Source organism: Callospermophilus lateralis, chromosome 5 (genome assembly GCF_048772815.1).
Source record: "Callospermophilus lateralis isolate mCalLat2 chromosome 5, mCalLat2.hap1, whole genome shotgun sequence".
Taxonomy (NCBI): Eukaryota; Metazoa; Chordata; class Mammalia; order Rodentia; family Sciuridae; genus Callospermophilus; species Callospermophilus lateralis.
In genome coordinates, this window is record NC_135309.1 from 99,877,841 (window position 1) to 99,900,052 (window position 22,212).

Here is a 22,212-nt window from a genome sequence, read left to right on the forward strand (position 1 = left end):
AATGTGATTCTTTGTAAGCAAAGGGATCAACCAGAATGTCCTGTGGTATGAAATAATGTCACCTACAGAGAAGATTTCCTTAATAGGCATTGCCAGTGTACTTGGTCTATGAGTCATAAGCACATTCATTCAGCGCATATTTGTTGTGTGCTGTGAGGTTTACAAAACAAAGTGGCTTACAAAGAAGCATAAAACAGAAATCCCACAGCTACAGATGCTGAGCATCTATTCTCAATGATGAGATATGAATATCTTGAACAGTTGAACTGCCACAGTGATACATTGTTCCTACTAATTGTTTTCACTTCTCTGGCCACTGCTTTTACTGTATGGTCTATCTGGCCATCAAATGACAGCATTTCTTAAGGCATGGTCTTGGATTCTCTGTCCTTTTCTCTCTCTGTGTGTGTATGTGTGTGTGTGTGTGTGTGTGTGTGTGTGTGGTATAGGGTTTTGAACCCAGGGGCATTAAACTATTGAGCCACATCCCCAGCCCTTTTTAAAAATTGATTGATTGACACAGGATCTTGCTAAGTTGCTTAGGACCTCACAAAGTTGCTGAGGCTGGCTTTGATCTTGTGATCCTATAGCCTTAGATTGCCAAATCTCAGAGATTACAGGCATATGCCGCCACACTCAGCTTTTTTCCCTCTGCTATTTTTAGCTTTCATCAGTTAGCAATATCCCTGCCCATAAACTACCATCTATTCCCAGGAACACCACCATTTTTGTTTCCAGGCCATGTTATCCTCTGCTACTACCTCTTGAATAACATGTCAGCAAAGATTACTCATGATCATCCCTCCCAACCTAGAAACTCTTCCTGTATGGCAGTGTCAGCAGACATCACCAATAGGTGCTTTTATCACTGGGATGTGAAATCGAGACACGGTGTAGTCATTCTTGAACATTTTCTCTGAAATCTGCCCCATTTTGGTCTGTATCTACCAGACTGTCACAATTTACCTGGTCTAGCAGGGTGATCTTAACTGGTCTGCTTTTATCTATGCTGATCCTTTTCAAGAGTACTCTATAGAACAAACAGATTTTCTGTAAAGTTTTGAAATCCAGGTCTGTTGTTCTATTGTTGAAAGATGTGAATGCAGTTCACAAAACAGGATTTTTTTACACACATGGATTTTGAAGGCCTTCACGATTTAATCCCTGACTTTCCACTGTTTCTCCGTTTATTCTTTCCCTTACCTGGCCTTACTTGGTGTTAAACTTCTAGTTTATGTTAAGTTTTCAGGAAATTTCCCATTAATAGTTTCTTAGGACATAATATGCCTTTCCTTTATGACTCCTTGAATAATTACATTTCAGTTTTAAAAGGTATTTATTGGTACATTGTAACTACACCTATTAATGGGATTTGTTACATATTCACACATGCACAAAATGTAATTTGGACAATTTCCTTCCTTCTTTTTTTTTTTTTTAAATATGATTGATTAGTTTCAGTCCTCCCATATGACTAAAATTACCTGAGATTAGAACATGCAACTGTTCTGCTTTGAACCTTGGTACCAAGCTACTTCTAGAACTCAATAGGAGCAAGCTCCAAATATGAACTAAATGATTATATTGGTAAATAAATGAGTGAATGAGTGGAAGGAGTATATAACAGAAAGTAATAGAAATGCATTGAAGAAAATAAGAATAAATGATAGGGAAGAATTGATGGAGGATATGAAACTTGGAGTAGTCAAAGTAAGGTTGTAGGTTGTAAAGAAAGGTATTCTGAACTGGAGAACTACTTGAATAGAATTCTGGGAGAAGATATTTCCTTTATGTCATAGAAGTTCAAGGCAACATAACGAGGTGAAACATTGGTTAATTTTTGCAAACAGTGGTGATAACATCTCAGATTCATCCCAATGTATAGACTTTGCAATACCAGGCAGTATGAGCCAACAGAAATTTTGGATTAATATTGTTTAAGATCAGTTAGGAAAACGATCCCAAATATATAGGTCATTGAATGTATCAGTAAGTATCCATTCAGGGGATTTAAAAAGCTTATGGTTTTGCAGTTCAATTATATATGAGAAAAAAACTGCTGTCTCAGAGTGAGATCCTGCAAATGATCTTTTAAAAAACACCAGCACAGGAAGTATTCTGGCCAATAAGTGACTACTTGCTGTTATTCTTGGGAATGATTTTGAAACGTTTGATGTCAATGACTATAAATGCCTTTAATTCAGTCAGGATGATAAAGTCCCTCCCATATTTTCTTGGTTTTAAAATTCTTCCTTTAGTTTGTACACATTGCCACATGCATAGTGGATCATTAGGAACTTTGATGATATTTACAAAGCTTCCTCATACCACATTTACCCGGTTCTATTTGACATGGATTCAACATGGTGGAAAGTAAAAATGTAGATGAAGTTAATTGTTGCTGTTATGCATCTATTTCACTGCTTTTTTTTTTTCCCCTCTAAGCTTTAGTGACCTTTTCTGTGTTTGTGCAAACATTCCCTAAGCTTTCATCCAGTGATTAAGAAATAGTCAGTATGTACCCTGTTTGACATGGTCATTACTTAATGCTCACTTAACAAAATTCTACAAGACCAAATTATCACAGTGGGTGAAGGAACAGATGGCCAGCTGGCCAGAATCCATGCCTGCTTTGTTTTATGCCTTCTGAAGTCAGCCACAAATAAGCCACATGCAAAGACTGAGGAGGGAATGCAAACAGCAATTTGCCTGTCCAGCTGTGCTTCCAGTGTTCTCATCTGTGAAGTCTGAGGTGGGGGCAGTTCCCACCCAAGCATAGCTGAAACAGCTCCAGCAGGGATCTCTCCGCCTCATGATTAAGATAGTGGTCCTGGAGGACTGATTCCAAAAGTAGAAATAGAAACCCCCCTCACCTCCTATCACTGTCTCCAAGATCAAAATCACCTAGCCAATTTTAAGAGAAAGAGCTCTAGTTTTGTTGCAATAGTGTGCCCCTTTATTTATATTAGAAGACTAGTCACAATCTATTATAGATTGCTACAGCATTTGGCAAAGAAAGTTTGGCTAGGCTATAGGCTTAAAATTGGGTTGTCACAATTTACTAATGCAAATTAAAAGGGGTACAGTTAAAAAATGTTTCTAATCTCTGAACTTTGTTTTTTGTTATAGATTATGGTTAGTATTTTAGGTTATATGTTGACATTTCCAAAACTATATGTCAATGAGTACAAATGTATGAAGTAATATCAAGATACCTAGCATTTTACAGTCTATAGGGGTACAAAAATATAAGAAGTCAGCATGCATGTGCACAAATAGTTTATAATCCAGTCAGGGAATAAAAGAGACCCATAGAATAATGAAAGAACAAAGCAGTGTACAGTGAGATGCTAATTATGCTGCATAGACAGCAAGTTGAGGAGGAACCTGAAAAAGGTGAAGAGCTGTCAGAAAAAGATTGATGAAGAACATGGAAATTTTGTAGTTGCTTAGAGACACCATGTGATAGAGTGAGATTGCCTGATGTTGCTGAAACTTAGGCTCAGATATTTTCTTATAAAATGTATATAGAAAACAGTGGTGTCTATTCTGTCTTTATCTATGTCCTATTACATTTACATGAACCAAACTATGATAGCTAAAGGCAAATTTGGATGATATCTCACCATTTTCCACCCCTTCACTGGTGTGTATCCTCAAGACTGAACTGTATTTTGCAGGGAATGGCTTGTGAATTCTGAATTATATGCATTTTAAACTAGTTATTTGCACATGGAAAATATCTTTGTTTGGTTCCCTGATTAAAGAAGAGTTTTTAAAAGAATTTTCTTAGATTGCTTCAAAATTATGGAGTATCTTTTTAATTTTTCTTTTAATTTTTTTCTCTTTTTTCTTTTTTTATATCAATCAGCTTATATTTCATTTATGTTTTCTGAATTTTTCATAGGAATTTTCACATGGAAAATATTTTCACATGATTATTATAGTAGCCATCAAAATAATATAAAAATGTTTATTTTAGTTGTTTAGCATAAATACTTTGGAGTGGAACAGATGGATCATATATTCATTTTATTCCTAGTCTTTTGAAGAATCTTCATATTGCTTTCCAGAGTGATTATTCTAATTTGCAGTACCACCAACAAAGTGTGAGTGTGATTTTTTGCTCACATCCTCCCCAACACTTATTATTATTTGTATTATTGATTATTGCCACTCTAAATAAAGTAAGATGAAATCTCAGTGTAGTTTTGATTTTCAAATCCCCTGATTTCTAGGTATGTTGAACATTCTTCATATATTTGTTGGCCATTTGTATTTCTTCTTTTGAGAGTGTTTGCTTAGTTATTTTACTCATTTATTGACTGGGTTATTTAATTTTTGTTGTTAAGATTTTTAGTTCTTTATATATTTTAGATATTAATTCCCTTTCATAAGAGTAGCTGACAAAGATCCTCCCATCTGTAGGCTCTCTCTCCATGCTCTTGTTTCCCCTTATTGTATAGAAACTTTACAGGCACACCAATGTGTATAGCAGCACAATTCACAATACCTACGTTGTGGAACCAGCCCAGTTACCCATGAACAGATGAATGGATAAAGAGAATGTGGTTTATATATACAATGAAATTTTATTCAGCCAGAAAGAATGAAATTGTGGCATTTGTTGGTAAATGAATGGAACTGGAAAACACTAAACCAAGTGAAATAAGCCAGACTCAGAAAGTCAAGGGTCATGTGTTTTCTCTCATATGTGACTGCTAGAGCAAAATAAGAGGGGAAAGGGGATGGGAGGACATCATGAAAGTGAAATAGTGATCAGAAGAAGGAGATGTAGAGGGAGGAGAGATGGAAAAAGGGAGGAATGGTGGAATAAAATTGACCAAATCATTCTATGTACATAAATAAATATACTACAGTGAATTCTGCCTTTATATCTATGAAACACCAATTAAATTAAACTATAAATAAGTAGAAGAAAGACCAGTGGAATAGAGGAAGGGAAGTGGGGAGGAAGGAGTGAAAGAGAAATCCCTGGGGACTGAGGAGAAGACAAATATATTCCATGCCTGTATGAGTATGTCAAAATAAACCCAATTTTATATATGACAAATGCACTAATTAAAGCATTTAAAATATTGGTTATTGTGATAGTCTATGCATTGAAAAAAATGTCTGTTTTAGACTTTGGGAATGTTTATCTCATTGACCCAACACCTTGAATTGCATCTGTATCTTATATTTACTAAATTTAATAGTGATAAAGCTTATTTTCATAACATTCATCAATTTATAATAAAAGATTTCTATATACTATTTTTTCTATTCCTAAGCACATTATATCAGATCTAGATTTCTTAGTCTTTGAAAGGGATGACATTGTTTTTGTCTTGTAATCACTGTATTTGCTCTGCAATGATAATATCAAACAATCAACAAATATTAATGGTAAACCATAATATGCCCCAAGTGATATAATGTTATAGAGGATAAAAGAAAATACACACATATATGTAATGTGACTATATATTAGTATTGGGGAAATTAAGCTTTCTGAGCTGAGAATTTCCATGATGCCCTTAGTATTATAGAAAGCTTGTTTGGGAAGCAGTGTGCAAGATGAATGGACAGGAAAGAGAATGGAGGAGTGAGTCATACTAAGATACAGTCATCACTGTGTAAATCAATAGCTTCTTTTGCTCTAATATGTTAACTCATTTTTTAAAAGTCATACCAATATTCATCCACTGGGGGGGAAGGTATTGACAACTGTGCCACCATTATTACTTGTGTTTGTAGAATTAACACACACCATGACTCTTTCAAAAAGTTGATGACTTACTATCAGCAAACCTAGCTCAGGTGAAAGTTTCAAATGAATAAAGATCAACTCCAAGGAATCTTTATTCCTTCTTTGATACTTCCTTCTGTCCACCTACATAAGTATTTCTGTATTCTTCCTAATCACAGGTTCTAACATAGACTTCTCTCTTCATTTCCACCACCAACCAAACTTATCTGCCACTGCTATGTGACAACCAAGAGCAATTAATTTTAGCTAAGATGTTAACATTGATAAATATGAGCATATTACCATCCAATTCTGGCTATAAAATAAGACTCTGGTTTCCTTAATTAACTTCTTTTCTGTAAGGAAAGCAACTTCAGTGTTGGCAGGTTGGATTTCTTCTGAGGTCTCTCTCCTTGGCTTGCAGATGGCCACCTTCTGTCTGTGTCCTCACATGTCTCTTTTCTGTGTGACAGAATCACTGGGTTTCTTTGTGTGCCTAAATTTCCTGCTCCCACAAGGTTGCCAGTTGGATTGGGTTAGGGCGCTCCGGTATGACCTCATTTAACCTCAATTACTTCTTTCAAGGTGCTGTCTCCTAAGAGAGTGCCATTCTGAGGTACTGAAGCTCAGTCATCAACATGTGAATTTGAGCTGAGCACAGTTCACCTGTTCACAAGGACTTTGTGGATGTGAATTGTGAAGGATATCTAGATGAAATCCTACTGGCAGTAGAGAGGGCCCCAGATTCAGTGACCAGTGTCCTTATCAGAAAAGGAAAAGACACCGAAAATCCAGGAAAGAGAGCATATGAAGGCAGTCAGAGATTGGCGTTGTGGTGCTACACACCCAGGAATGCCAGAAACTGCCTGCAGCTGAAATAGACAAGAAAGACATTTTTCCTATAAAATATTCAGAGAGAGTGTGGCCCTGTTAACTCTTTGGCTTCAGAATTCTAGCTTCTATGCCTATGAAGAAAAAAAAAATTTCTGTTGTTTAAAGCTACAAAATTTGTGATAATTTGACATAGCAATACTGAAAAGTGAATTCAAGTGCTCTGAAGTAACCTTTGTAGACTCTATCACCTCCATGCCTTCCTACAGACAGTTATAAAGACAGCCCATCATTCATTCTTTTTTAAATTTGTTCTAATTAGTTATACTCAGCCTTAATACTTGAGGGAAAAAGTTATAAACAGGTATGAAAAAAAATCTGTTTAGCCCCAGATGTTAATTTTCATAATTATCCAGATGTTAATTTTCATAATCTTTCTAAATGTATTCATAGTTTAAAGAAAAAAGTTAATTATCCCTCTATGAAAGTGATGTTTAGATATTGTATTAGAATATTTTATCTCTCTTTTTAAATATAAAATATCCATAGACAATTTTTCTCCTCAAATGACGGAATCTTGCACATTTACATTTATCGTGGAAGAACAGAATAAAGGAAGAGGGAAGGAAAAGAGGAGAAAAAGAAATAAATAGTATAAAAAAATTTTAAAGCATCAGTCATATGAATGTGCCCAGAATAATTTCTTCTTTTCAACTAGTTTTAAAATAGAGTGGCAATAGCTCAAACTGGCAACTGCCAAAGTGTTCAGACATTATTAAATGTAAAGGCAATGCTATGAGAGAATTTCAGTATGCTTTCAAAACCAGAATTTAGAGTAGACGTGGGTCATAATTATTCTTATTTATTTGTTCTGCTAGAATAGGGAAACTGTGCTCTTGCAATTGTCCTATTGGCATTTCTCTACTGCATAATCTAAAGTGAGTGTATCTTCATTTTTAATATCTAACTGCCAATGATTGGAAGGTGTACTTTGCATATTTAACACAATCTTGATACACATTATCACAGGAGAGGATTCACTTCCTAATAATAGGGGTATATACCATAAAGTATTCATGATTTGGAGCACAATCTCCAAATGTGTGAGAAGCTAACCATGTTACACATAATAACTTTACTATTGGGATTGTGAGGAGGTAGATGTAGAAAAGTGGTAAATTGTATAGATCTATTGCTTTTGTGAGCAATTAATCTTGTTGACATACTTATATAAACTTGCATAAAAATGCCTGGAAAACATGCTGTTGAATTCTGTTGTTCATTAATATTGATCATATGCTGTCCCCATTTGCGTTAGGAACTACTTAAAGATTACCTACAAAAGTATTAACAGCACTATCGATTTTAAAATTCCCTAAAGCCTCTTGAAACTCCACTTATGCTTTCATTTTTAAGAGTGATATCACCAAACCTTGTTGTCTAATCAGATAATCTGTAATTTATAAATACTAATAAGAAATAAAGATACCCACCAGTCTGTATACTTCTTCTGCACATTTATAATACAAGAAGATGCAAACTTCTTTTAAGAGACTATCAAAGTAGAAAGGAGGTAAGATCACCCTTGACTGCCTTCTTTTTGTTTTTATTTGCTCTGATTGAGTAATATTAATTTGTTTTCAAAATTTGCTCTGCTGTTAAATTGTTTTCAAAGCTATAGGTAAGATATTTATATTAGTGCTGACATGCTACAGAAATGATATTGAATATCTTCAGGATATTGAATACCTTTAGCAGTTTTGACTGCTAAAGTTAAAAACATAACCTATTAAAAACTTATTAATATGAGGGCATTGAGAGATTTTAGAATGCATTTCCAGACACCACTATACAAACAAGGAACTTTGTTTATATCATCTGTACCACATTCACAAGTGAAGGAAAGCTTCTAAATTCACCTTAAAAATTAATCATATAAACTGGAAAACTACACATATTATGATATTGCAAGTTTAGTCTTTGCCAACAATTTTAATTCCACTCAAAGTATTTGTCGTATATTACTAGTACATTAGGTACCTAATTAATAAATAGTACTTAGCCTAAAATTAGTGGGAAAATCCTTCTATGTCTGTCAGGGTCTGTTTATTTCTTATCCTCATTGTAGTAGCATCATTTATACTGTAGCTGATTATTATCATTTGTCAGAGTGGGACTTTAATATGATACTTTCAATATCAAAATAGAGCTGAGAATTATGTTGTGGGGAAAAAACAAAGAAAAATAGAAGTTTTCTAGGCCTCTATTTTTCTTATGATTAAATACCTTTATTGCTTGGAGAAAAAAGAAACTGTTGATATGCATTTTAATCATACACAAAACCCAAAACACTTTTGGCTATCAAACACATTTTTTGAGTTGATTCCTGGTACTTCATTTATTGTTTTATTTATGTAATAACTTATTTTCTCATTATTTCATTTTGCTCATTTTTAAAGTGAATGTCTTTATTTAATAAGAATTGTTAAATTGGGAGAGTAAAACACTGTTAATGAGATTGTGAAAATTTATGTTGTTCTTGATTGTATATTTGCCTAAGAATTAAGATACATGCAATCATTATGTAAAAGTACACAAACAGTCTGTTATTTACAATTCTGTTTAACATTCTTGAAGATGAAACCATATTAGTGACAAAAACATTGGAACCTAATTAAATTTTAAAGGACTTAAAGATTGAAAGATGTAGAAAATTTACAGGAAGTATCCATAGTAATTATTGAGTGAAAAGCCTAAAGCTATTGACCCCCTATAAACCTAAAATTAAAATAGGGTTTAAGCAATAGATATAGTTGTTATTACTCATTATTGTCATATACTTGTTTATTCAAAAATGTACCAAACACCTGCTGTGTGCTGACCATGACTCTTCCCAAGTGACATTTATGATATACTGGGGAAAAGTGACAAGGAACCATTCACTTCAGCTCTGTCATGACCACTCCAAAAGAAGACAAGGCATTTAGCATTTTATCAGTTTTACATATATTTATTGAGTAACAATACTGGGGAAATTTTTGTGTTTGGCAGTTGATTTTGAACATAGCTGAAATGAAACAGTATTGTTAGCATAGTAGAGCCTGTATATGTAATACCTCGTGACACAATTGTTGAAAATACTCTGAGATGTTCTCATGTGGGGAGGCTTTGCAGTGCTATACTATTTATAGGAATGTGCTTGGTGAATTCATGCTAATTCTGTTTACATTTGTCATAGCTAACATATTAGTATATAGATTGTCAACCTGGCTTGATGGAAAGGATGTGGACTTTGCAGCTAGGAAGAATGTGTTAAAATTGTTGCTTTTATAGTTAGACACGTTATTTACTTTAACCTCTCCAAGCCTGCTTTTTTTTAAATCTCTAAAACAAGAATATATTCTTAGAAAGTAATATAAAGAAAAATGTATACTTCCTGTTGCTAGCTTGTAAAGACTCTAGAAAGATTAAATCTTTATACTGTTGGCTTTATTTCATCCTACTTTAAATGAAAGTCACTAAATTCCTTGGGATGGGAAAAATAATAGCAGCAGTCTCTATTTTAGTCTTTTCTAAAACCCATATGTCAGCTGAGGTCTGATGTCCTCTGGGATGTGAATGAAATGAGTTCCAACTCACTAGCTCTCATCTTTTAGGAATGCGAGAGGCTACACCAGGATTGCTGGGCAAGTTTCGCCTATGCCCTCAGGAAGCGCCCAGAGTGCCTGGGACTTAACATACCCCAGTCAACTCTACCTTCAGATTCCTGTCTCCACTGGAACCCCTGGGGCTTTGTGTGCAGCAGCACTTCTCTACATCTGGCAGGATGAGCTGAATGGAGAGCATTTCTCCCCTCCCGGCAGGACCAGATGGATGGAGAGCACAGCCGCTTCCCTTTATTTTCCCTAGGTACAACTCACAGGCATGGATGGTTAGCCAATGTCTGTGTAGAGCTGGATTCTCCTGCAAAGACTTTTCACATAGCATCAGTGAAAACAACTTAAACTGGAATTTGAGACATTACGTTTGTTACCAGCCACTTTTTCCAAAATATTACAGCATCCCAGTCTATTGCTTGACCCACCTCTCTCCTTGAAGACTTACTTTACTTTCAGCTTTCCTTTGAAGATCTCCTCTCCTGGGTCTTCCCAATCCCTTCCTCAGTTCTTCCCTTTGTTACACAGCTTCATGTAGCTCATCTCCCTGTGTTTGCTGTCTCACGAGTCTATTTTGCTAAGATGTAGGTATGCATAAGGTAGCCATCTCTTCCAGGCTTGGATTCACCCTGTGTTCCTTAGAGTGACTTCCACTGACCACTTTCCTGGAAATCTATGTTCTAACTCACCCAAGAACTGGTAGAAGTACCTTTATTCAGTATTTTTTAGTCATCACTAATAGAACTCTGAAAGTTTAAGGGAGCATGGAAAAATATTTTCTCTCTGATGTAAATCACAGCACTCTCTTGAGAGGACAGGAATAGCTTCATTAATTTTGGTTTTAATAACTATTTTTTCCTCCTAGATATAATTTGTTAAACTCAATTTTCTTCATCTTAAGTGTTTTCTAGATATATTCCTATTAGGTTTTGCTTTCTCAACTGTAAAATTGAGAGATTGCATAAGGTAATTTTAAAAGTTCCTTATTAGTTTAAAAGTATTTATTTATTTGAATCTATTTCTACGTTTCTCTAACAATTGTTATCTGTATGGTTATCAGTTAAAAATATCTAAGTCTTTTTTATCTGATATTGAAATGAATCAATGAGTAAAACCTCTAACACCCAATTTATTTCATCATCCCTTTCTGAAATCATATATTCTTTGTTCAAGGCCTAAAGGTGTGTAGGAGATGTGGATTTGAGAAATATCTAATCTTTCTGATCTTCAGTTGTTTTTTTTTTTTAACCACATAAGAAAATGATAGTGACTACTTTGCCAAATTGCTTTGAGGAATATTTGAGAACATTTATATAGAAAGAATTTGGAAATTGTAAGACACTACCATATAGTAATTAATTCGTGAGGACAAAAGTGAAAACTGAGAAATAATAGATCTGGGTTTTTAGCACAATTTATACATTTTAGCAATGGAAGAAAATGATTCAAATTCCTCTCAAGCTAGTCATTGGTCTTGCACTTTCTTCTCTTCCAATATTGGCAATACATCACTTTAAGAGCAGAGGTTAGATAATTTATTTGTGATATGTACTGAATGACATAAAACTGCCTACTTAAATAAATATATTGATTTTTCAAAAATAAATTTTATTATGTATAGTTAAGGTTTACAACATGATGTTATGGTACATAGAGATAATAAAATGTTTTATCATAATAAAGTATATTAACATAACTATCATCTCACATAAATTCTTTTTTGTTAGCAAGCAGCTAAAATATACTTGACCAAAATTTCTAATATAACTTATTAATTTTAGTCTTTTTGCTAAGTCTCTAGACTTGGTCATTCTTTGTAATTAAGATGGGACAGCTGGGGGTGGGGAATGACAGCTCCCATGATTTCTACTTATTTTTTTACAATCCAGCCATGCTGTTTCCTAGTCTAACTGTACCTTTATTAGACTCTAGAGTCATTGAACTTCACACAAGTTAAAACTGAAAGGAATGGATCATCAAAGATACTTTCAGATATAAAGCTGCTGGTCGAAGGAATACAATCATGAAGTTTTGCTCCAATGGCAGGGCAATGAGTGACATTGCTAAGGACTAAGGACTTGCTACCTGTTGTTGAAGTCCTATTGCAAAATGATGATAATAAATTTCATTTCCTCTCCAAAGTTCCAAAAAGGACTTTGACCCATGTCATGACATGTGAATAAATCAGTCAGGGTCGCTCCAGGTGAATTGGGCTGGCTACTAAAATAACCACACAGAAACAGAAAGTAACTATTTTGGGGTTCAGAGATGGCTCCTCTACCTCAGCTCTCACAAGGGAGGCCAGAGAGGCAGGCAAAAGAGAGAGCAAGCATACCCCAAATCCCAGTTTTATTTGGGGAGAGCTATTCAATAGAACATTTTATTCTAATGGGGCCAAGGGTCAGGTTTTGGAGGGTAGAGTCTTGCTTGGTGATGTCTTCTTGTCAGCAGTTTGACTGTCATCTTGAAAAGTCACACCCATCTCAGGTGCTGTGTGGGGATTATAGGCAGAGCTAGTGAAAAGGACACATACATCACATAGTCCAGTCAGAGCAGCAACATCAGTCCAGTTTCCTCATACACTCAAATGTGCATAGCTCACATACATAGCCCATGGCTGGCTCTCGACAGACCCGTATTCAAGTAGCCATTCACTTTTGCACTCCTTGACTAGTCCTCCCTGTTGGGGCCTCTTGTGTCCAACCCTGTGCCTTCCTTCCTGTCTCAATTGAAAGCATTAGCTCCTTTTCTCAGTGCATCTTCCTTCAGGACTCTGGAATCCACTTTTTATTCATAGACACTTAGTTTTTTATTAATCTTACTTTTCTTTTTTTCTGTTTTATTAGTACATTATAGTTATACATAGTAGCGGAGTTCATTTTGACATATCATACATTCACGATTCCATATAATTTGCTCTGTTTCAGTGTCCAATACTTCCTTTCCCTCCTTCTCACCCCTGTTCTTCTTCTATTCTTCTGGTCTTCTTCTATTTATTTGTTGTTTTGAAATTGATGCTTTATAGATATACATAAAGGTAAAATTCACCAGTACATTTGTATATGTACTCTCCTTTGCTAATATGTACACCTTAACTTTATTTTCTCTTTTTTTCCATATATTTTTATTGATGCATTACAACCATACATAATATTGGGATTTGTCTTCATGCATTCATGCATACACATGATATTTTTTCTCACTTTGAAATGTGCTCTAGTCTCCATAGTTTAAAAAAAAAAAGAAAAGAAAAAAAGTAGGAATAAAAACATTGTTTTTGTTGTTTGGTCTTTCTTTATCTCACAGAGAGAATTTTTCTTTCCTCAACTAGACTCTACCCTTCCTCAAAATCTTGAGTCGGGATTCTATCATCAAAGAATATTCTCCAGAAAGCAGACTATAATACAGAATAAGTAGAAAAAAATTCTCAGGGAGAAAGTCTATAATGGACAAAGAGTAGAGACAGCAAGAGTACGTAGGTTAAGTACTCAGATGGTGACATTCCCTGACATTTCTGAAGAAAGAAAAAGGAAAGAAAGAGCATTGCGTAGAAAAACCCTCAGACACCCAGGGTTCAAAGAAAACCTCAGATTCACTAGTGGAGCACTCCAGAGTACAAAACATGCACTTGAAAGGTCTTAGGTTAGTGGGACTGGCCCAGCTTGACACGCCCCATGGTGCTCAGCCATTGACTAAGGAGTGTGACCTGGAATGAAGGCTACTGTAGCAGATCCTACCATTCAGTACCTGGCTGCTGTCAACTAACCACATTGCTGGCAGTCTGGTTCTCTCCAAGGGAGATCTCAGCACAACCTTCTCACTTGCCACAGGTATTGGTCACTCTGTTGAAGTTACTTCCTGAAAGCTCCTAAGTGATGATTAGACTCTTTTCTCCAAAGGTGCAACTTTTGGTTAACTGCCCCTTTTAGGTTGGCAAGAAACATGCTTTTCCAGAGGCATGTTCTACCTTAAATTTAAAAGTAGTCTATAAAATTTTTCTTGGTCTCTATGGTTACAGTCTTATGCTATAACAGAGGACAAAAACTCTTCAGTGTTCATAACTTCAAAAAATTACTATTTGATATTAATTTTTAAATATGCAAAAGCTATTCTACAATTCAGATGCCTTGAAAATTAATTTAGTGCTATATTTTTTGAGTTCTTAATATGTGGTAAAGACTTTCATTGATATTTTGTATGTACCTGAACTCTTTTCATTGGTAACAGAACCCATTGAGATAAATATTATTAATATTAATATTTAACACAAGAGTAAACTGAGGCAACAGAGAAAATAAATAAATTTCAAGGTGACATGGACTAAAATGTGGTAAAACCAGAATTCCAACCCAGGTCTTCAGAGTTTACACAACTAGTACATTTCCTGTATGTTAATATCTAAAGTACTTTTTCTATAAAATTGTTAATTGCAAAATGTTGATCTACTTTTAAGCATATGCATCATGCAGCAATATTTATTTTTCTTTCAGGTCCCTGCATTCCTAATCCATGCCATAATGGAGGAACCTGTGAAATAAGTGAAGCATACAGAGGGGACACTTTCATAGGCTATGTTTGTAAATGTCCCCGAGGATTTAATGGGATTCACTGTCAGCACAGTAAGTTATTTCTAGTCATTGTGCTTTTATTATTATTGATCTAAAGTGTACAAGTCATTACCATTCTTTGTTTGTAGTAGAATCATAGATTCTTTGAGCAGTTTGAGTAGCAAAGAGCCCTAGCACTTGGCTATACTGCTTCTGTCCCACTGAATACACCAGGTCCTCAGCTGAGGACTCAACTATGTTGCAGTCCTTCCAGGGATGTGGGGGGTTTGTAATATCCTGGTTTGCCCTTTTCATCATTGTTCAACCATAATTGCAAAATATTCCTGTTCCTGTAAAACTGATATTTGTCTCCCTTTCACATTTACATTAAAGCTACATTTTTCAAGCTTCCCAGAATTATCCTGGTGATTAAGTTCAGAGATGATACCCAGAAAAGAGCACTGTCCACTCTGCCCTATCTATAAGATAGGGATCTCCTTCTTTCTTATTGTCATTTTAGCATGTAAATCTTTGAAAAGTCAACAAGCATGCCATCTGCACTTCTTTCTTTTATCTCTAATCTTATTTATCCTGGAAATTTCATCAAAATAAATTCATCTGTGATGATTTCTTCTTAGAAGCAGAACTGAACAAAAATGTCAAATGAGTGGTGTGGACTTCAAATTACCACAGGATCCCAGTAGGCAAGCTCTCAAGGAAAGTTTTTATAGGGGTGTCACATGCAAGCTGAGTATTGAAGAAGGGACTGGATATTGATCAGAGGGAGGGGAAGAGCATGTGGTAGGAAGAGTAGAGAGGGATTATGTGAGCCATGAATATCAGAGTGACAGTTAAGTGATGGTTTTAAAAATAAGTAAGGCAAATCTGGATATGTCAGCCAGAGCCCGATTTCCACCCAACAGCATCAAGCATAGGGTCCCCCAAACCTGAAACTTTAGGAGCATCTTGTACTTTTCTGGACATTTCCCATGTCTAGGAGTTTGTAGAATTTCTGAAGATGGGAACCCAGCATCCCAGGTGCCTAGATATTCACTTAATCCAATGAAGAGAATATTGGCAATCCTTAATCAAAATGCCTTGAGATACAGTGTCAGAGCAGTGCCCAGAGGAGACAATCTGCCCACCTCCTTCAATTCCGTTCAGAGTAGCCTGTACACATACACACTGAAGACCCACCTGGAACCAGATTTTCATGATGGACTGTTGTCTGGTGTTCAGACATGGGTCTTAAATGTAAGGTCAAATTATTCTGATTTCCTTTTTTAGAAACTGAGAGTATATACAAGCAGATTCTTACTGTTAGAAGAAATCCTTAGAGTTTGGAAGGATTATATTTGGAAGGCACGTATAGACCCCTAATGTCACATGTATTCCACATTAATTCGTTCTTTTTCCTCAACCTACTGTTGAAGGCAGCATGAAGTTGGGGCCTGCCTTTAAGCCAGAGATTGGAAAACTCAAAATCTTAGTTCTGACGAATAATATTTATACAGTAATACAAAAATATTTTCATTATCTCTAGGCCTAAATTTCTTCATTTTGAGCAGTTCCATTTCATTTCAGTTGTTTTTAAGCACTTAGAAGTTCCATCAAATATATCAAGTCAGCCAGGTGTGGTGGCAAATGCCTATAATCCCAACACCTCAGGAGGCTTAGGCAGGAGGATCAAAGTTACTCTCAGCCACTTAATGATGCCCGAAGCAACTCAGAAAAAAAAAAAATCAAGTCATCTTTTGTATGTCCCAGTCTTTTGCCTTACACCCTTGCATCACACTGAAAATTCATTAAATTTCAAAGCTTATTTTGGAGACCAAATAACTGCTCCCCTTTCTGCAACTGACCCCTTCCCCAAGACCTTAAATTCATTTTAGGTATTGCAGTAGAAAACCTGAGGTTGAGAGATTCAATTCAGAACTAGAATTTTATTGTCAAATCACCTGCCTCTATTCTGTAGATTGCATCATTATTAGTTGCAAGAGTCAATGGAAGGAAGAAGACTATATTTGGATTTGGAATCAGAAATCTAGATTTGAGACCTGACCTTTAAAGTTATTGGATAAGTGACCTTGAGCTAGTCATTTGACCTTTCTGTGACCAAAGACACATAAATTGAGGAATTGAACTAGAAATAGATGACCTTTGGTTCACATGAACCAGGAAAATATTATGACTAAATGGGTTGCTTACTCACTGTATAAAGGTTATCAAGCCTTCCTCTTTATAGATGAAATTGAAAAGGATTATATATTGGGAAAGCAGATTAAGAAGTGCTGGTAGCTCTGGAAATCTTTCTGTAGGAGAAACAGAAATACAACTCTTTAATCCCCTGCAAGAACTGCTATGTGTTTGGGTTTATTTTTCACACTGGTAACAGTTTCATGACCGAGAAATTCTCTAGAGCCTTGCTACTCAGAATGTCCCTAGGAGATTTTTAGAAATGCAGATTATCAAGCATCACCTCAAGTCAACTGAATCAGAATCTGCACTCCATAACAATCCCCAGGTGACTCTTGCACATCAGAAAGTTTGAGAACTACTATACAAAGTTTTGAATAGCTAAGTATGATCATATCCTACACTGATAGCAACTGTTGAATTCAGTTGCATAAAATAGATGAGAGCAAAATGTTTAAGGTTTTTGAAAGGCAAGACTTCATTGAAAGTTACTAAAAATTAGAGATGTATTAATTTAATATGAATATTTCATTTGGAAAAAGAATAGAAAAAAATCCTGCAGATAGACATTGGGGGAATGCTTACTAAATCAGTTCTATGTGATAGAATATTCACTAAATATTCTAGAATATAGTTAGACACTTAATTAAGTTTTATGATACTGAGTGATGAATATACAGGTAATCATTTCAGTTTAACAACTATGTTACCAATGTTTTACAAATTAGGAAAATTATTTTCATAATTAATATCTACATATGCTTTTTGGATTTTTTAATGGTATAAGTTTTATTTTAGTATAAAGTTTATAGAAAAACTGAGCATGAAATATAGGGTTCCCATCTAGCTTTCTTTCACATCCATACACAGTTTCCCCTAGCATTAACATATTGAACTGCAATACATTTATTACAATTGTAAGCAAGTATTAATACAACATTATTAACTAAAGCCCATAATTTACATTAGGTTGATTTCTTTTTTATTTTATAATTACCTGGGATTTTAAAAATGGATAAGCTCAGGTGTTCTCCATTATAGAATCACACAAAATAGGTTCATTGACATAACTGCCCCCTGTACTCTATCCATTTATGCTTTCCTTCCTCTGCCCCAACCTTTGACAGCCATTGATCTTTCACTATCTCTATAGTTTTGCCTTTTCCAGAAATTCATATAATTAGAATCCCCCAGAATGTAACCTTTTCACATTGATTGCTTTCACTGAACAATATGCATTTAAGGTCCTTCCTTATCTTTCTAGGACTTAGTAGCTCATTAGTTTTCACACTTAAACAACATTTCATTCTATAGTTTTATCACAATTTACTCACCATTTGTAGGATACCTTGGTTACTTTCAAATTTTGGCAATGATAAATAAAGCTTCTATAAATATTCACATGCAAGGTTTTATGTGAACATAAGTCTTCAATTTATTTGGGTAAATACCTAGGAGAGCAATATCTGGGAAGGTGCCTTCAGTTTTATAAGAGACTGCCAAAATGCCTCCTATGGGGACTGTACCATTTTACCTGCTTGCTGGCAATTAATGAGAGTGTTTTTCAACATACTCATCAACATTAGTCATAATAAAAATAGCATGATATTGTAACTCTATAATAATTTTATAATAATCATTAGGGATCTCATATAGATTTATCAAATTGTATTTGTTTTGAAAATGCCATAGAATAATTTGAAACACACATACACACTGTATGTATGTATATAAATTAAGGATATACATTATAGAATAAATTGAGCACCAAAATGGTCCAGAGGTTAAGATTTGAAAGGCATTTGTAAGCAGGCAGCTTTCTACTGGGAGCTGCATTTGGGGCATGCTAGAAGTAATCATATTGTCTTCGTTGCCTAGTAACAACTCTAATGCCTTAGAGAAGGACTATTGCTTCATTCCCAGGACTCTGCCTGTCTTCCCACTGCAGACTCTCTATGCATTCTTCCCTCCCAGTCAGTGCACAACTTCACAGCCATTATTTCCTTCAAGAACAAATTGTCATTTTCTATTTTTTGGTGAAGAATAGCTGGTCTAGGAGCCCACCAAGTCCTATAAGCAAAAGGAATGGTTTAAAGAAGTGGTCCATGTGATCAGACTGGCTCAGGAAAGATAAAATTCTCACTAGCCCTTTTCCTCATTGTAAAAGGTGGTCAGGAAAACAGACCTAAGGCTTTCCTCTTTATTCTGCTAAATACTGTAAATAAGTTTGGTCTTAGATTTATGTTATTGATTAATGGATTCATACATTCAACAAATAAAAATCTACTGGGGCCTTGAATTTTTTCACTTGTGTAAATTACATATTCCACTTTTCTTAGAATTAGATAATGATATTTGCTGTTTCAATAATCATTGTTAATAGGATTAATTGCATATTTGGCAATTTTGTGTTTTTTCTGATACGTTATACTTGTTAAACATGCAGACTCATAGTCTACCTAAGCCCTGTTGAATTGGAATCTTTGGTCAATGCCTTGGATTTAATGCTTTAGGACTTAAAAATACCCATATGATCTTGAGGTACACTAAACTTAAGGACCATTGGCTTAAAGACTGACCATTAACCTTAAGTATCTTAATTATACTGGAGGAGGCATAATATAAGGGGCAGGATTCTGGATAAGACCTGGATTTTGATGCAGCTCTATCTTGATTTATAGACGAAGGGTCAGCTGGCACTTAATGCTTCTGTGCTACAGGTTTCTCATTCAATAATTCAATGCAATAGACATTTACTGAGAGCTTACTGTGTTGTATGCTCAAAATAACATGTCTGCAAAAACTGGATTTAATAGCCCTTTACCCTGCTTGCTTAAAAAATGTTCATTAGAGTCACATGAGGTGTTTCAAAACATACTTTACAAAATTGGAAGAATTAGGTATGCCTGATGGTCTAATGTTTTACAATCTAATACTGATTCCTATTGATTGTGAATTTTTCTTTCCTTTAAAAATGTTTTGATTTTTTAAGAAAAAAAATCTGTATAAAGAGAACTTTATGCTTTTCTATAAAATTTTTTCTTAACATCCTAATTAAAGATAATTCTTATTATTTTTAAATCAATTTTTAATAATTTTTATCTTCCTGGCTTCTTTAGTTTAGCTTTTTCACTACAGAGTCCATTTGTCCTAACAAAGAATTCACTTCCAAATTTTGTAAAACTTTTACCTGGAGTTATTACTTACACATGCAAACTATATAACTCCATTGGTTAAATAAATATCTCTAAGAAGACTTTCAAAATAGACTTGCTTCCAACCCCAAAAGCTGAGGTCAAGATTTGAAATATTCCTTCTCACTGATGACTTTGCAGGTCAGTGTGAGGCCCCTTAAGTATATAAACCAGAGGTCCTGGAACTCACTAAACATTGAATCATTTGGACGTCCAAAGAAATACACAGATTTCTTTTGTTCATCCACAGAGATTTCAGTTTAATAGACTTAGTTTTGGACCCAGGTGTATTTAACAAGTCCCCCAGTAAAAGTGACACAAATGTTCCTAGAACTCTGGTTCTCAACCTTGGCTGCACATTACAACTGCCTGGGGACCTATAAAAAATAGTAACGGCTGACTTCTATCCCAGAATCTGATTTTTAATTGGTCCAGGGTGTGGTTTAGGCATTAGGGGTTTTAAAACCTCCCCTGATGATTCTAATGTGCAACCAAAGCTGGAAATCAGTGTTCTAGAACCATCTTGTGAGGAATTGCAGAATCTAAACCCAATAAGCAGAGATACACTCAAAGGGAAACTAAATTTAGTATACTTAATTAAAAGCTCACACAGAATGAGCTTCTCAAAATCTTATTGAATTGTGACATTTAACCTTTGTTTAAAATCATGCAAATCATCTTACAGAAAGAATTCCTAACTAAGTGAAAGAATCAAGACAGAAGAAGTTGTTAGCTTATTCTTCTTATAATTCATCATTCTTTAATCTATCTATATTAGCCAGAGTTCCAAAACATTTTTATTTTCTTATTTTCCTTTTTTGGCTAGAGGCCAACAAAGAACATGGTCTTGGATAACATAGATAATAGATATTTGCACAGAAACACTACTCAAATATGTAAACAAACTCTGATATTGATAAAACTCATATTTTAAAATGACTATTTTAGATAATAGGAAAAACATTTTTATGCTTTTACTTATTAAAAGAAACCTGACCTGATTGTTCCAAAATAATAAACTCTGAACAGAAATATCTTTTAAAAATTTTGCCACAAGATTATACTCATAAAGAGAGCATATTTATACTAATAGGCTTGAGCTTCTAGAATGGGTTCACTCATGGTTTATGAAGATTCTCTAAAGGAACACAAATAAAACCACAAAAGCAGTTTTTAAAAATAATGTGATTAATCTGAATTTACATAGTCTCCCAGTGATGTTAACATTGATTTCCTGATCACTGTTGCTCTTTGCTGCTAGCTTCTGAACTTCCCTATAGCTCCCATGGGACCTCATTCTTTCCTAGAGTATCCCCCAGCCACATCAGGAAATTATATATTCACACATTTAGAAAGTATTTATTGAGAACTTACTTTTTGGTGAATATGTGTCATGTACTTAGCTCTGCCATTGACCCCTCCTAGAACATAATGCTCAGGGGCAAGCTACTCTGTCCCCAGCTAAATGATTACCTCACCGGCTAAAGTGTACATGGTCTGAAGAAGCAGCAGGAGTCTAGTCATTTTAGCCACATTGGGTCCTACTGTGTTCCTTGGTGTTGGCTATTTTCAGAACATTACAAATCTTTTTATGAACTCAACCTTCTTGCTGGAGCTGCTCTATCATTCAGCGCACAAGCAGATGCCCCAGGCTTGTTAGGGTCAGAAGGCAATATGTCTATACCTCTTATCCCTATATCTATCATCTTCCCCCAAAGCTATTTTGCAGACTCATTTCTCCTTAGATCTGAAAGCATCTATGCACACAAGGATAAATCTCTTTATGGATCTGAAGCCTATTTATCCAGCAGGTATGGATTAATGCCTACTTTGAACCAAGCAATGTTCTGTATGTTGATTACAGCACTGAACCAAAACAACCAAATCCCTGCTGTTTCAGGGCTTTTATTCTAATGGGAAAAATTATAATTAAAAAATAGCAACACTTGCTTTACCATAAAGTCAAGCAATTAAACTCCTGGGCACTTATCTCAGAGAACTAAAAGTTTAAGTTCACCCAAATATCTGTTCATGGA

At 35.0% G+C, this 22,212-nt stretch overlaps 1 protein-coding gene across 2 annotated transcripts in view; it reads left to right on the forward strand.

Moving 5' to 3' along the window:
* The window catches only part of Edil3 (EGF like and discoidin domains 3), a 395,904-nt gene that overhangs the window by 169,033 nt on the left and 204,659 nt on the right, over positions 1-22,212 (forward strand). For both annotated transcript variants that reach the window (XM_077109390.1, XM_077109391.1), the window contains one exon: positions 14,730-14,858. In XM_077109390.1, the coding sequence (XP_076965505.1) occupies positions 14,730-14,858 (129 nt within the window). The remainder of the gene's footprint in view (positions 1-14,729; positions 14,859-22,212) is intronic.